Source organism: Parus major, chromosome 1A (assembly GCF_001522545.3).
Source record: "Parus major isolate Abel chromosome 1A, Parus_major1.1, whole genome shotgun sequence".
In the NCBI taxonomy this organism is placed as follows: domain Eukaryota; kingdom Metazoa; phylum Chordata; class Aves; order Passeriformes; family Paridae; genus Parus; species Parus major.
Window position 1 is genome coordinate 36,581,213 of NC_031773.1, and position 17,162 is coordinate 36,598,374.

Here is a 17,162-nt window from a genome sequence, read left to right on the forward strand (position 1 = left end):
ATTCATCTTTTTGGGCAAAATGCTTCAGACAGAGTAAATTTTCAAGGGTATTGTGAAAATCATCTTCTTACACCATGGGTATTTTATTTTACTGAAAGACTCACGCATATTTACTTTGCTAGACCTAGAAATAAAGATATCTTTTTGGCAAGCTGTAAATTTGAGTGCATCTGATATCCATGTGCTTGTATGTGTGCATACATGTAAGCAAATAAAAATATATACACTGAAAAAGGTGAATGCTTTTTATAGACTTTATACATCTTTTTAAATCTTCAATAATCAATCACATTTCATCTTGTACTTTAAGTATTTGAAACTATGTCTTAGTTCCAATTAATAACTGAGGTTATTTTAGGTTAGAATTCTCTATGAGAAAAGTTATCTTTTTAATTGTTTCCGGCTAACATATATTAAGCATATTGTGTAATTTCGACTCTATTTCCTAGGAGGTAAAAAGCTGTTGTATTTTCTTGATTAAACAAATATGAGAAGATGATGGCCTTCACTTTTTCCAAGAGAAATATGGATTATACATGGAAGAGGGAAATACCTCTGAGAAGTCAAAATTAAGATGGTTAAATTACAGAGGTTGTAGCATTCAAGCCCTGCTGAAGACCAAGAAAGTTTTAGCTTTTTATGTGCAGGCCTAACATCTCACTCTCCTAATTTAAAAGACCTGGTCCTGCTGGTGGTGGTGATGAGGATGGTGATGGTACTCATCCCCATTTCCAGGTTATGATGTCCTCAGTAATGAGCAATGTCTGTGATCATTACTGTGTCTGAACGCTTCCACGTGCCTCTAGAGACAAGATACTTTATACAGTGTTTGAGCCCTTTGTCAACAAAAACTGAAACAGGCACCAAATTATATTAGTACTTTACAGGTTTCATACACAGGTAGTTTTGCTAAGGTAAGCAGAAGCCCCAGTGGAAGGTGATAATCAGATGATCACCAGACTGGACAGATTAGGTTTGTGCAGAAATGGGGAATTCAGGAGACTAATTCAGGAGGCTAGCTGTCCTTGTGTGACTAGGAGACAACACAGACCAGGAATGTAATTAAACCAGTTTCTGGAGGAACCTCTCTTTACTAAGTGCAAAGTTTGCATGGGAGGATAATGAATCTCATTTCACTGGCTCCTTACAAAATTATCCAAAATTGGTCAGTGTGGCAATACTCTTAACATTCCTACTCCCATGTAAGCTGTCTGTGACCAGAGTCAGAATTGTGAAAATTGTGCATACAGAAGACAAGCAAAATTCTTCTTGTGAGAGTGTCATTGGCCTATCTAGACCTACAGCCAACAGCAACATTTCAAATTAAATGTAAAAGGAAGGAAGGAAGTTGATTCATGATAAGAGAAATTGCCTTGCAAAAAGCATACTTTCTTCATGGAGGTTCCTAATTTTGTACCATTAATTATAAAAACTCTGAAATTATTAGACTATTAGTGAAAAATTCTGTGGTAAACAAATAGTAACCAAAGGCAAAGAATAGTTTTAGATGTGATTTCTGATTTCTTTTTACCCTAAAATTTCCTATATTCTTCCATGACTAACTGTGAAAATGGAATATTTTGAAATCTGAAGTTGGCACTTCACTCTTTCCTTATGACTTTATTGCAGCTCTGAGATTTATTTTAAAAAATACTGTGCTGGTGGCCTTACTTATATCTGTCAGTACAGATAGATGACAACAATGGATACATTATATTTTTATGCCTCGCTTTGGTAGTGCATTCGATTATCAGAGCAATACATCTGTGGTGATGATCTTTCAACCACCCAGATACTAAGAGAAAACACATGTGGATGAAAGAAGTTCTGTCTCATTTACAGATTAGACAGTAACTGGTTTCAGTAAGCTGTCAGAACAATTCCCCTAGATGTACAAACTATTTTATCAAGTACAGGAATGATGAGCTCAGCTTGAGGTCCAGATGGATTTTGTTAAATTTGTTATATTAAAAGTGCACCCTGGTTTTCCTGGGCATATAAATAAAGTTAGGTAGCTGATTTCTACAGACAGTTGCATATTTAACTACTGTAAGGAGCAGGGTTTTATGTTGCCTGCTGCTCAGAAGTACTAGGGAAGAAATTAAGCATATTGGACACAGAGCTTGTGCTGTGTGAAATACAGTAATGAAAATGTAGTGGTTATGATTATGAATTGAAAGAGATCCATGTCAGAATAGTGGCAATCTGCATAGCAATCTTGATTACATCACTGATTAGAAAAAGGCCTTCATTTAAATATTCTGAAGGTTTAAAATATGGTTACAACAGTCTGCACCAAGTGCATTGCAGTGACATAGGCTGGAAAATGGAAGGTGTACACAGTTGTGTGTGCTTGGTTAATATACAGGAAAGTGATGAAACAAGTCCCTTTGCTGTCCTGAGCTCTTGCCATTGCTAGTCACTTGGTTTTGGTGAAGGGAAAGAGCTAGGTAGTTACTGTTTTTCCCACTGTGGAATCATTATCAAATCACTGATTCTGAAAAGAAGAAAAATTAGGAAAATACTTATTTCTTCTTTCTCTTCTCTGTTTGCTACTAAGGATCTAAGCAAAAAAAGTGCTGTTAATCTAATCAGATGTATTTTTTTATGTCTGGGAGGTAATGCAGAATGAGTTGCTTAATATGATTGTTCCAGGATGTGCAGGAAGCTAACCTGCACAAATGGCTCTTAGGTATTTAATTTTATTTTAACCTTTTATTTTACGTTGCAAATCAGCTCTGGCCCCATTTTGTTCTACTCTGCAAAGATGCAGACATTACATTCCAAATCACAGAAACTTCAGAAAGGAACTTCTTTCATCGTATTTGTACTGAAGTCCAATTAAATAAAGCATTTAGTGAGTCTCAGTGGCAAATGAGTAGCCTAATAACTTTCACACAGAAAAGATAGGACAAAGCAGTAGTGAGAAGATATTTTTCAATACTTCTGTGTAAGCCATCCTCTCTAAGAAGATATCTAATAACATTTCTTAAGCTTAAAATAATGGGGAAGGGTATTTGAAAGTGACATTCAGGTTCTAAAATAAATGGTCTTTTCTATAGTTATAATACACCACTCTAGCAGACTATAGCATGCCTAGAGAGAAAATAAATAATATTTTCAATCTCTTAATAACATTTCAGATTTTTTTAAACTGTTATCCCCTATTTCACCATTTCAATATCAATCCTTCGTAAACTCCTTGTATCTTTTACCTTCTTACATATTTCTGTGGGCTAGATTCTTCAAACTTGTTCTTTATTGATTGGTATCTCCCCTTGTTTGTTGCACACAATTTTTTCTCCTTGCAAAGTACCTGATGTATGACAGAACACTTTCTTTAGGAGCCTGTGACATGCAGTTAACCTGATTTCTTCAGTTTATAAATTATCTCCTCTCAAGAACAATATTTTTTCCTGCCTCTTCTGCTGTTGGCAGTTCAAAATGAAGCTGTCATCTTTTTTCATTATCTGTTCTTGCAATTTTCAAAAGAGTGTTTTAAATCAATTTAGTGGCAATTTTCATTTTGTACATTTCAAATATTCTCACCGTCTGGCCCATGTCGCCCTTGCCACTCATTGCTTTTTATATGTCAGTTTTGATGTAGTTTGACCATAATTTTCACTGTTGCTAATCCAGATCATGTAGAAATTAATGGGAAGTGTTCCATTCATCCTTGTAACACTTGAATCCAATCTTTTATATATTTCCTTTTGAAGGAATAGAAGCTTTATAATGAAGTTATTTTCCCTTCAGACATTCTTTATTGCTCTACCCTGTCTACTGAGATTCATTAGATCTTCTCATTCTCTGAAAATGAAATCTGACGCAACTGTCCATACATTATTACTCTCCTGGACCTGTCACCAATTTAATTCTGACATCTCATGAACATTGGAGGTTGCCTATTTTTGTATGTTATTTGTATATTATTTATATAATACATAATTATTTTTATATGGCAAATGAAATTTCAACTCATGTAAAATGCAAGGGTAGCCATATTAAATTAGTGTAGTCTTCCTTCTTGTTTTTCTTTTTTGTCAGACAATTCCTTTTTACCTATTTTGAAGCAAAATATTCTTTCTTTGTTCCTATTTATTCCTTAAGAAATTCCTTGATACCAACGTGTGGCCCAGTCTTTTCCTTGCATTTTTACATTCATTTATGTTATAGTTTTATATTTATACTGTTACTTTCTTTTCTTCTGTCAGTTCTTTTTATCATCTATTGTATCTTGCTATTTTCGCAAACTGTGCAACAAATTTGATATCCTGCATATTGTGGTTTTGCAGGTGTCAGTTAATGAAATAACATTATGGTTGGAAACTACTGTGAAGGAGATGATTTTCTTTCTTCATTTACCAAAAAACTCCAAAATAAAAATCCATATAAATTCCAAAGAAGCATAGGCAGTGCAGTTTGGCAGTCATTGCCTGTGGAAAATAGATTAAATAGAAGTGGAAATATTTATAATTCATGATACTTACAAGAATTTTTGTTTTGAAAATACTTAAGGGAAAATAGCTGAACTGTCAGTAGAATCTTTTGTATTTTCTTTATATTAAAAAGCTCTTTACCATTTTAAAGTCAATGGAATTTAAAGACCAAACAAAATGCTAAAAAATGTATTTTATTCCTGTAAATAGAACAGTTAACAATCTGATACTTTTTTGACTGATGCAGGTTTGTAGCAGCCTCAACCATGCATTAGGCTGCATTGCAAACGTGGACTTTCTGGAAATCTATGCAAAGATTCAAGAGATAATTAGCATAGATTTGAAGAAGTAAAAGCATCATTTCTGTCACCTCTGTTTCCATTCCCTCTAGGAAAAAAAAATAAAAAATTACGGTTTTATTGTATCAAACTGTGAAGCAGAATGGTGGCATATGATTCTGTGTAGATACTCTGATATAATTTTGTTCTAGTATAAGATCATAAATGGTATGGAGATAAGGTCATAAAATAGTACAATTGGTCCCTGAGGGCCTAATCCTAGTTCTAGCAGTACACAGTTATCCACTTGTCCAATTTGTTCAGAGAAAAATAGTAAGGTTTAAAAGTTGGCATTTTAGGTGTGCTGCAGGGTAGGTTAAGCACAGTAATGAAGTAGCACAGTTAACCTAAACCTAAACCACAACACACAGTTAATTCTAGATGTCCGTTTTGTTTCTTTAATGTTGTGATTCGTGTATTAATCCTCCATTAAATTACACAAAATACCTATAGAAAATACTGGAACCAAAGCAGGAAAACTGTGGTCACTGTGGCAGACTATTCATTCTTATTGCAGGTCTCTGTATTCTGCAGGAACATGAATATTGATGCAAAAAACTGGGTTATCTGCATTTTGTTTTATGAGTTGTGAACAATACGAAAACATTGAAAACATAATTTTGCTTGTACCTTCAAGCATGAATCATTTGGAGACAGACTGCTTGAATAAGATGCCAGAAGTTCAAAGAGCGGAAAGGAAAAATGTCCAAATAATTTAGAACAGATGACAGGGTATGAGCTAGAACTGCCTAAGCCATAGACATTTCCTCTTGTGACTGAAAAAAAAAGTATTTATGTGTTAGATATATGCAGATAATATACCTCTATCTATAAAATACACATTCATAAATAACATTTATATAAATGTTAAATGTTTATTTATTTATAAATAAATATGTATCAGTATAGACATATGTAGATATATAGATACGTACATGTAGGTATGGCCATGTACTAATTCACCAAGGCTGGGCTAAAAAAAGAGAAAATAAATGTCTGAAAAATATTGTTTGTACAGAAAATAAAGTTTTTTTGGTTTCTTCCTCAGCGTTCCTTGAAAGTACATTTGGAGAATCAGAGATCTTCTACCTGCCCAAACTGTTTGATATGGTGAGGGCTTGGAAACTTTTGTTTCCTGTGGCATCTTTCTAGGCACACTTGGAATTTGGAGTCAGGTATAACTTAGAGTGTTATCTCTTGTGCTTTTCAACCAGTAGGATGAGGAACAGCCAAATAGCTTATTAAAGAAAAAAAGGTGCACAGAGGAACTGAGACCTTCTGGGCAAATTTTTTTGCATTGAAAAAGCATTCTTTTTAAACTAGTCGATTTTCAGGGTATTGTTCTAATACAAAAGTCTTAAACAGCTCTGGAGTGCATTCTCACTAGAGACTAAATGCACTTCATAAGATCAACAGCATGTTAAAATTCAAGTATGCCAGAAAGGAAGAAATAGTTTGATAATACAAAACCCTTTGGCTTTTTAAAATTTTCACATAGTGCATAGCTTGCATTTTAGAACCACCATGTGACTCTTAACTTTATAGGAAAATGACACTGTGATGTAACATGATCCTTTGGATCCTTTGAAAGATTTAATAAAAAGTGTATGACATTCAGGGTGTCACTGCATGGGTTACTTTTTGAAGACAGAGGTTAAAATATTTTTAGCTTGAGTCATGCTCTCTTCAGGTTTATAAAAGCTTCGTCCTTCAACTTTATGTGTTAACCCACTTTCAAGGACCTGCTCCTTTTCTGCAACAAGATAGAGTCCCTGGTAGTTTAGTCCAATGTCAAACAATCTATTGTCTTTCTTCTTCATAGAATCATAGAACGATTAAGGTTGGAAAAGACCTCTAAGTTCATCAAGTCAACTGCTAACCCAGCACTGCCAAGTCCACCACTAAACCCTGTCCCTAAGTGCCACATAAAGTTATTTAATATCATAGCCTATATTGATTTCCTAGACTCCTCTACACCTTTTAGGATCACTCTGTAACCGTGTCATGCCTACAAATGGATGCCCTGTACCAGTTTCCCATCCTGGTGGAGCGTGGTGCATAGGTCCCCAGTGCAGCCGTGTTGCCCAGCTGTGTGGCACCGTGCCAAGCCCTGGTTCCTGCAGCCAGTCAGCACAGTACAGATGTAGTCACCTCCATCAACACCTCGGCGTCAGCAGCATCACTGTCCTTTCTTCTCAGTACTGCCTCAGCTACCTCTGTGCTGGACTGCCTTTCTGGGCAGTCTCAGGATGTTTATTCCATTTTCTCACAGCAAAAGACACTTCCCAATTGTCACCATTGCTTATCTGCTGTGTTGACTAGTGTTTGTTTGTCTTCCTATAAAGACAAAATATTGATGACTTCCTGGGAGACAGAGTCCAGATTATTTCTAAGGATTTGGTATCAGATGCCCATATGCCATTTCACCTGTTTTGGGCAGCATTTACTTCATTTCCCCTATGTGTTAATTGGAAGAGGAGAGCTAAGTATGATGCCTGGTCCTATGTACATGGTGTAGATGATTGCTGATATCAGTATTATGACAGTGAAAAGGGCTAGATGAGAGCTAGAGGCCTTCAAAATCCCCCTTTCCAGCCCTCTAACAAGTAAATCCTTCCTTGTCCTGAATGTTGTAGCATTAAACTTGTACTGTCTGATATGTTAAGATCCATAGTCTGCTTTATTGCAGACATATGCTTACTATATCATGGTGTGGATTTGTAAGCATTAAAAATAGCTGGTTTAAGCAAAACAGGTTTCTTTTCCTGACTGACAGATACTATCCACAGACAATTATCTGGTAGGATAGAGCAAAGTAGGTAAATATTAGTTTATACATTTAGAAGAGTGGCTAGGCTAAAGTCTAGTCTGCAACAGCATTGCAGTTCACATCCATAAAAGTGAGGCCAGCAACTGGGAATTGCTTCCATGCAAAGCTTTCATGGGCTTAGCACATCCAGAGCTAATTAACAAGGAAAACTTGAAGTCATTAGGAACTTGATGCACCTCCTTATAAGTTGTTCGATTCTCTTTTTCCTTTTCTTTAGTCACATTGCTTTGGAAAAGAAATTTACTCAGTCACATGGAAATCATGCTTTACAAGTTATGTTTTACTGACTGACATTTTCATCAATGCCTTTCAAGCCTGTCTGGAAAGTTTGAAAGTAGTCTCTAGACTGTTGTTTCATGAATTTGCTAGTGGATGGAGTCCCAGGTAAAAGGCACGGAGGGGAAGCATTCTAGCAAGCATTATCAGATAGGTATTTTATATATTTATTACTATTAAAAGTCTGTGGGCTGGTTTATAAACACTAAGACTAAGGGTTTGATCTTTCAATTTGCTCTGGAATGCGTTGTTTGAAGTAGAAATGCTATGATACACCAAGGAAGGCACTGCAACCTGCTCACTCTTTTTCCATCTTACTTTCTCTGTTGATTGTACTGTGTTGATGTGTATCATTCCACCTTTTACAGCATAAAAGCACTAAGGTTTTATTTGACATACAATTTTTCTCACAAATCTCTTATTTTAGTCAATGCAGGTAACCAGCCATTCATTTCAAGGTTCCTTCATTTTAAATATGTTAGGGAAAAAAAACAAGAGAGAAAAATCTCATCAAAAGATGGGCTATTATGCCAGGAACAGATGTAGCAAATTCAGTAAAACAACCTATGTCACATTTGCATCATAAGACCAGACATTAAGAAATGGTGTAAGAAAAACTAAACAGATAAAAATACATAAAGTGCAATTATTATGAAATTATTTTAAGTAATGTATTATATTATTATAAGTTATATATTATAATAGCCACAGAAGCTATGGTCATATAAAAAAGCAATTTGTCAGCATTACTCTGAAGATGTATGTCAGAGAATTGAATGCTGCTTTTACATATTGAATGATTCTTTTTTTGCCCTCTTAAGAGTGAAGTACTTTACTTTCTTTTATATTCGTCATGTGCAAATGTGCCATTTTTAATTGGGAGGAGTGGATGCAGCTCTGAAACCATTTGTTGGGGTTTAATTTAGTAAAGTAGCAATAATCTCACATCCTATTTCAGTCTCAAATTGTCCTTTGGCTTGTGCCTTCTTCTTGCCCCTTTTCAGCACTGCCATAAAGGGAAGACCTTTCTTACCTGACAGCTTCTCCCGCCTGGTTTACACTCAGGTCTGGCTGCTTCAGTGGACTGGAAAATGTTAATTGCTTAACATTTTGATGGTAGACCCAACACCACCAGGTGCTTCTTAAAAATGTTGGCAGTCTCTAAAGCTGGGACCTAGAGCACTGTGGTTTGTGCTGCAACTCAGAAGAATTGCTGGAAGATGGAGAGCTCTGAGAAGCAAAAGAAATCTGTGACTATCAGATTTTCTGCTTACTCAGTTTGTGACTTCCTTAGTAATTCAAGGAATTTGATGCTGTGATTGCACCTGCCTTATGCACCTGTCTACAGCCTTAGACTGTGGATCCCAAAGGATGCACCTGTCTATAGAAACTGAAATTACCTGACAGAAAAATGTACCTTGGCCATACATTTTACATATCCCCTATGCAAATGTGTAAAAGATTAGAGGAAATAATTTGTTGCCTAGTAATGCCAGGTTGTTGGGAGTCAAAAGTAAAATACAATTTTTAGCCCTATAACACAGCATGTTTTCTGTTGCAGAAATGCCACTTGGATGCCTTAATAGACAAAGGTGCATTTCCCTATGGAATTTCACCATGGTCTAAGCACATGTGATTGCTTTCTTAATGCAGCCTCTGATTCACTGCCTGGGTCATCACATATGTGACCTGTGCTGTAACAGTAATAAAATTTGGGACAGGGTGCTTCTTCCATATAACTCTACTGTCAGGAGGGTCACTTGCTTTAGTGGGATTTCTGAGTTGGATTTGGTACAGCAAATCTGTTTCTAACAGCCCTGCTGTGAATCCAGTCAGGTTGCTGGAGAGACCAGTAGGAGTGTATTTGTGCTTAGTGCTTTTCATGGGGAAAAAAAAAAAAAAAAGGGCACAATGTTTTAAAGTTCATATTCTGTGTGAATTGAGCTATACTTCAGGAATTCAGTCACTGTGGAAATTTGCCCACTTTTTCTATTCATAAGATAATTTCTAGCAAATGAGACTTCTTATAACAATACCCATTATTTCATAACCTGTTCATTGCATCTCATAAAAACCTGCATGTTTACATTGTTTCATATTGTTGCCAGTTAATTTACATTTTCTATCCATGTTCGATTTGCATTCTTTAACTCATCGTTTGCTGGTAAGTGTGTTCTTTCTATACATATTCAAAGAAATTCTTTAATTCAATTTCTCTGTTTCTTCTCATACAGTCTCACAGCCAGATATGCAACTCAGTCTAATCACAGTGGAATTGCAACCAGTCAAAAAAAGGCTTCTAGGTCAGTTAAATATCTCTAATTTATTGCTTGTTAGTGATACTCAAGCAAGTATATGCCCATTGATATTTTATCTTTTGGACTTAAGCAGACACTAAAAAATGTGTAATTTTTGTTATGTGTGCAAGCTTTGGAATGATGAGCTTTGCCACAGAAAAGCCTTGTATTAATTGGCTTTTGGCCAATTGGCTGATTTGTACTATATATTAGCAGTATTTCTGGTTGTTATGTATCCTGCATCTTTGTATTCTGCATGTAAAATATTGGATGTGAAGGATTAGTTGGTGATTTTAGTGCTCTGTTCTTTCTGGCTCAATTCCTGACTTTAGTCATGAGTGAAAAGAAGTTTGGGAGTCCACTCCAGTTCCCAATAGATGTTTTGCATGTATAGCAAACCCACCTGAAAGTTTGAGTTCACAGAGTCAAGTTTACACAGAAGCAAAATAGAGCAGAAATAAAGAATGACTTCCAAGATTTCTGCTCCATCAAGAGTAGCCTGCACACTATGCCCATGAATGAGAGGCTTTGTTTTGGCAGTGAATTTGACAGAGCTGTGTGTAGGAGCTGACTTGTTTCAGATTTTGTCAGTACTTTTAGTCTGTCATTTCCATGAGCACTAAAATCTACAAGCCAGATTGCAGAAGAAAGAAGCTAAGGTCTAAAGCTTACTCTTTTTTCTAGCTTTCTTTTTCTTTTTTTCCTTTGGAGGGGGAGGTGGATAATTAATGTGTTCATTAATTATACCATTGCTGTACAGTTCATTGGTGAAACCAATGAACTCTAAATTGCATAATCTACAATAAAGATTGCGTTTTGCAGTATAGAACACTAACACAATGTGAGTTGCTGGTGATAGCTTGAAATGAGCTATACCATGGTCCAGTTGCTTTGCACCTGCATTTATAGGTCTTTGTTTTCCTTATTGCTGATGCTCCTGTCTTGTCCACATTCAACTTGTCAAAGTTAACAGTCTTATTGTCTAATACTTTAAATCTGTGGCAGTGTTTCCGAAGCCTGTTCAGAGGTATGTGACTTGTCCCTTATTTGTTATACTCTTTGCATTTCCTTAGCTGCTTAACATGATTCTGCAAGAGCAATTTAAAACCTGAATTCAATTAAGAAAGTCAGCAAATGAGGTAAACTGGAAAGTGTGTAGAGAAAATGACCTCATGTATAATGTGCTTACTGTGGCAAGTTCTTGAATTCTGGCATACAGAATATATGCAGAACTATTTTGTATTTTAACAGAACAGATGAGTTTCTAGTGTTGCACATGCCTTTTCATTGCTTTTGTCATTACCTTTGACAAATGGTCTCAGGGCTTTTACTGCCTGTCAAATTAGGGTAATGAGAAGGAGCAAATGGATTTTTAAGTTTGTTTTAGTGCATTCTTCAGGGAACAGAAGATCACTCGAATTTACGGGTCACGGTAAGGGTTAGCATGCATACAGCTGCAGAGCAGAGACAGTCTGCTCTGGGCTCAGCACAGAGACTAGCAGGGCAGGCTGGCGGCCAGAATGAGCCATGAAAATAACCACTGGATTCGTTCTCTGAAGTTTAAACTGGTAAAGAAAGAGAATATGGAGTTGTTTACATATGTTTGCAAAGGAAAATAAAATTATTTGAGCATTTCTGTTATGCCAGTGTATTAAACAAACAGAAAAAGTTTGGAAAAAATCAAATGCTTTGTACTTCTTTGTAATGTGATCTTTCTTCCTTCCTTCTAATGCTGTTCTTTCATAATAAAGTGAAGCTAACAGAATTTGATAACTCTGGTGTAATTTGCACTGCCATTATTAAAACCATTCCAATAATCAAGAAACTGATGAGAGATGCTCTTCTGTGGCAAAAGCCTATGACTGATTTGAGCAATTAATTTTGTCTAAGAAATAAAACTGGAAAGGAGTGGGGGTGTGCACAAAGGTGCTTCAGAAAGTTAGAAGTAGGCATGTAGTAAGGAATCTTAGAGCACAAAACAAATTTAAAAAGATGCAGGCTCACACATGCCAGAAACAAGAATCTACTTTTTCCTTCTCATAGCCACATAGTAAGGCTCAGATGGTGGCAGCAAATACTAAGCAATGAACTGTAGAGTCTGTATACTTTATATACTTCTATCTAAAAGGTATAAATGCATCTGTATCCTCTAAAAATAAGATAAGTATTTTCAGTATTTTTCATTTAAAATACTAAGGTGGAAGTATTTTAGCAAATAGCCTTCTGAAAAATAACTGAAGAAGATAATTAAAAAGCCAGCTTTTATGCTAAACACAACTATGAAAAATTTAATAGACACAAAATATTTCTCAACTATGTATTGCTGTGCTTTCTAATCTATTTCTTTAATATTTCCTCTCCAAAAGTGACCTATTAATAAAGGTTGATATTGCACTTTAATGTTTTTCAGCGTGAATCTGTTTTAGCAATGTTAATGGCAAATGCAAAGCATCTTCTTACATGTCTTGTGACTCTAGAAAGCATCTTTTTCCCTTTCGTGTGCATAGGGATAAGATTTAATTTTCATTTGTGGAGTCTAACTAATTTGAATCCTCCTGTTTGTTGTTGCTTCCTGAATTCATTGGGTTTAGTTGGTTTAAAATTGTGATCTGGTATTTGCACACTGTCTCCGCTGTATGTTGTATTGCATAAAATGAACAGATTTCTCACTGGTTTCTCAATTATTTTCTCACCATTCCAGGCTTCCAGGACCCTCAAGGGTGCCAGCTGCAGGCAGCAGTACCAAAGTCCAGGGAGCCTCCAATTTAAATAGGAGAAGTCAGAGCTTTAACAGCATTGACAAAAACAAGCCTCCACAATATGCAAATGGAAATGAAAAAGGTAAGGGATTAAGGTTACTGAGTTTACTCTCCATAACACACAAGAAGAAAAAAAACCCGAACCATCCACAAGGTCAAAGAAGCGAATGTGATATTTAGACTTGGTAAGGAATATGGATGGAAACTGGGGCCTGAATTAGGACTTGTGGTTCAGTTGGGATTTAAGTTCAGATGCAAAAACTTTCAAGATGTTCTATTCTATCCATCTTTGATGGAAATATCACAGTGTGACTTTTACAAAGTAAAAATTAATCCATATTGGATGCCTATAATCTTTTTCCATATAAAAGTCTTTCCCAAAGGAATACTGCTGTCATTTTCCGGGGAACTTGGCATCTTAGCCTCCAATGGAAAAGAATCAGAATATTAACTTGCATCAGAATGTTGCATGTATCTATTCTTTCAGAACCTGACCTAGTGTGTGTATAATACAGAATAAAGGATTGCAAGTGAAGTGAAATTTTGCAGGGATTTGGAGGAGCCTTGCGACAATGATCTGAGTACCCTGGGTCCTTCTGTTTCTCTCACCCTGACTCTATTTTCTTGGAAAATGTGCCTCTTCAGGCTTTATCTCAAAAAGAATAATGCAAAAATGCAGCTTTCTGAGTTGTGTAACTAATCCATCCCCTTCCTCCCCTTCTTTTTCCCTTTGTGTAATGAACAGCATTTTATTCATATCTCTGGGTTAGAACCCAGTTGAAAATGATACAATATACATAGTACCCGTTCGCATCCTTGGGGTCTGTGGGAGGAACAAGTATGCAGTGAATGTTCTTCATCCAGGCAACAGGCAGCTATCCAGATTTTTTTTACAAAATTCTGATGAACATGCTTTGCCCCTAGCTGTATCTGAAGATATAAAACCATCCTTTCAATAGTTATTTCTTTATTTTTACTATCAGGATTGAATGTTTCACATAGTTCTATAGTGGCTTTATTTTATCAAGGACTTGTTTGTGTCAAGACATCCAAGCTAAAACTAGAGAAAGATCAGAGTGAAAGCTGAGCACACACTGTATAGTTCACAAATACGATAGTGAAGTTATGAAGCAGGAGATGTGGCTACTTGAGTGAAGGTATGTACAGCAGTTTAGGCTTTAGAATTGCATCATAATGTTGACATGTTTGCTACTGAAATATGTGAGAATTAAATGATTCAAGGTGAGGCATGAATGTAGATAATAATATTCTGAGCTCATTACTTGGAAACTGTCTTTTGATTGCTGAGGCTTGCATTGTATTGTATATTTCTGTGACTTTTTGCATGATCTATTTCTTTACTTCTCCATTTCTTTACAGCAGAGAATGAGAACCTTGATGAGGTTTTTTAGTGAAGTCACCATGTGCAAGAGAATAAGGGGTGGCTTTTTTGGTAAAGTCAATCAATTAATTTAACAGAAAATAGAAGATGTAATGCTGGATATCTACAGACTACTTGAGATGTTTCCATGTTTTTTTTCCCTATCAAAACAGAAGAATGGGTGAAAAAACATTAATTTTACATGACAAACAAAGATAAATACAAGTTTGTTTTAGGGTATAAAGCAGAAGTTCATTAGAGAAAATGACTGCTCTGAATACAAAGATAGCAAAGTGATATTCTTTCATAATATCCTAAAAGAACAGAAGAACCTGTATTTGAGTACACTGTGCTCTACTTTTCCTAAAGAGAAAAATAACCGTGCAGTGCTATATTTTAAACTTAGTTATTATAGTGACTAACTTTTGAATATTACAGTGGGATTTTCAGGTACTTTTTAAATATTTTTAGATGTATTTTAGGATGTTCTGTAACCTGAGAGTTTTGAAGAATCAAGCTTCAACCTCTACAATAGTAACAATATAAAAAAATATAAAATTTGTCTTTTTTTAAAAATAGTGTCACCATACAGTAACAAACTGTTATTTCCCTACAGTGCAGCACTAATAACAGACCTTATATTTCAATTTTTGCTTCTGATGCAGATGCTTGGAGCAAGATAACTTTACCAGCTTTTTTTGAATAGATGCACAGTGCATATGCCCTAATTTCTAAAACAAAGAGATGACTTGTGCTAAGTAAGTAGCTGTTAGATACTGGGTCCATCACAACTCTTCAAGGACAGACCATTGTTGTTACATTTTTCTCTGCTGTACACCTTCCTGTATGTGCAATAAGGAGACCTCAGAAAATATATACAGCATCAGGGTTTTTTTTTAAATCCAGTTATAGGTAGCACTTGTAATCCTTTCCTGCATAACACGGTCACTCAGTCCCAGTGGGGAGTGGATACGTAGTCACAGAGTTAAAAGAGATCTGAAGGTGATCCAGAAGAAGATGTGATATCAGCCTCTTATTTAGTGTTCCATTATTTAGTCTCTCATTGATATGATCTCCTTTGAATGTTGCTTAGGGAGTAGTTAACTCAGTAAGAAACCTGGCTCCCCCACAAAATGCAGGTTTGCTCTTTACTAAGCAGAGCAGTTTTCACTAGACCTGATCCATTTTGTGACACAGGTAACCGTGTAACTCTGGTTAAATCTGAAATTTATTTATTTAATTTTTTGCTGGACTTTGCAGCTTTCAGGATTCTTTCAGGAAATTTTCTTCTTTCAGGAAATTTCAATTTCAAGGAACATGCCTGCTTGTAGATGCAACAGATTTATCTGCTTCTGATTTAATAACATAAAGATAGAAATAAAACCAGGAAAATTAAACTATTTAAATGAAGTCTTTATTCAGATTGCTAATAAAGTGGAAAAACAGCACATTTTGAGTACAGCAAAGAAATAATGTTTTAATTAATGCCACATCTTTAAAACAAATCCTTACCCCGTAGATCTTAAAAACAGTGTATTTGAACACTGATGAAGGTCTCTATGTCATAGAGTTGTATTTCCAACTTTTCAACATTATTCAGTGATAAAAGATTGTGTTTCTGTTTCCTCCAAACTCAGTTTAAACAGTACTTGTTTATCTTGCCCGTTTAAACTCTGAGAAACTCTGCCCTGGAACTCTATTTTGTGATGGTGCTGATGCAAATTGTTCATCTCTGGTCAGTATGTACATCTATAGCTAGTTTGTGTATGTTTCTCTTGGTGCCACTATTTTTCCAGTTGTCCCTGGTGGTGCTCTCCTCCTGTGCTGATAAGGGGTAGCTACTTTCTCATGGACAGCTAGAAAAGGGGAGTTGAGCAAGCTGAATTATTTCAATCTCCCTAGGTAGACCTCCCATTCCTTCAAACATTTTTATAGCAGCCCTTTGAAACTCTTCCATTCTCTACTAACCTTTTTTATTCTGACTGACTAAAAATGGATAACTGGACACCTTGCTACAGAATATTTAGATTATTGTAAGTAACTTTGCTGCAGTGGAGGAGCTGTTGTTAAGGGGTTCTGTTCTCCAGCAGCACAGAACACAGTAAAGGTCACAGATGAGAGGACAAAGGAGGTTGATTATGTACTGGGCCCAAGCTCAACTCTTTATATGTCCTTTATTACACCCTGGGAAAAGTGGATTTGAAAATGTCCATTCAATTGTTCTGGTCTTGCTAGGTTATGATAGAAATTTCTCTTTTTGCATTGAATATCAGACAGTGTTGTGTTCCTGCCGTGCTTTTACAGCGGAGGTTGTGCTCTGAAGCACGGAGTTCTCAAGCAGAATTCAAAACTGTTTTCACCAGAAGCTGAATATGCATCTCAGGAATAAGGGGTTAAACCTGACTTAGAAGACTGACTTGTAAAATTTCGTTTACAGAAATAAATCCTTTTTATAGGTTGGGTTCACTCTGTCTCAAACTCACCACGAGGTGGGGACAGGTTTCATGTAATGAGCGGCTAAAGCCAAGCCCAATTGAACACACAGAAAACAGTTAATTGTGTGCAGCTTCAAGTAATGCATTTGTGCTGAAGGTGAGGGGGAATAGATCTTTCAATTCCATATTTTTAAACATTCAGACAGGTTGTCAATATTTCCTGAGAGCATGCAGTTCATATTCCTTGCAGAAATATTAAGGATGCCCTTTAAATTGAAGGTTAATGACAAGCTAAAATTCTCTGTAATTTTTTGTTGTTATTTATAATTTGTGATGTAGAGCACAAATACCAGTGGGTCCAGGAACCTGAATTTTTTTTTGCTGTATATGTTGCAGAACAAAATGCT

The 17,162-nt window shown here is 35.9% G+C and overlaps 1 protein-coding gene across 8 annotated transcripts in view; it reads left to right on the forward strand.

The window, feature by feature from the left end:
* The window catches only part of NAV3 (neuron navigator 3), a 506,339-nt gene that overhangs the window by 357,034 nt on the left and 132,143 nt on the right, over nt 1–17,162 (forward strand). For 6 of the 8 annotated variants that reach the window (XM_015628501.3, XM_015628495.3, XM_015628497.3 and 3 more), the window contains 2 exons: nt 10,118–10,186; nt 12,882–13,021. In XM_015628501.3, the coding sequence (XP_015483987.1) occupies nt 10,118–10,186; nt 12,882–13,021 (209 nt within the window). Of the gene's footprint in view, nt 1–10,117; nt 10,187–12,881; nt 13,022–13,957; nt 14,097–17,162 lie in introns of those variants that run through there. The other 2 variants (XM_015628499.3, XM_015628504.3) reach the window with 2 other exon arrangements.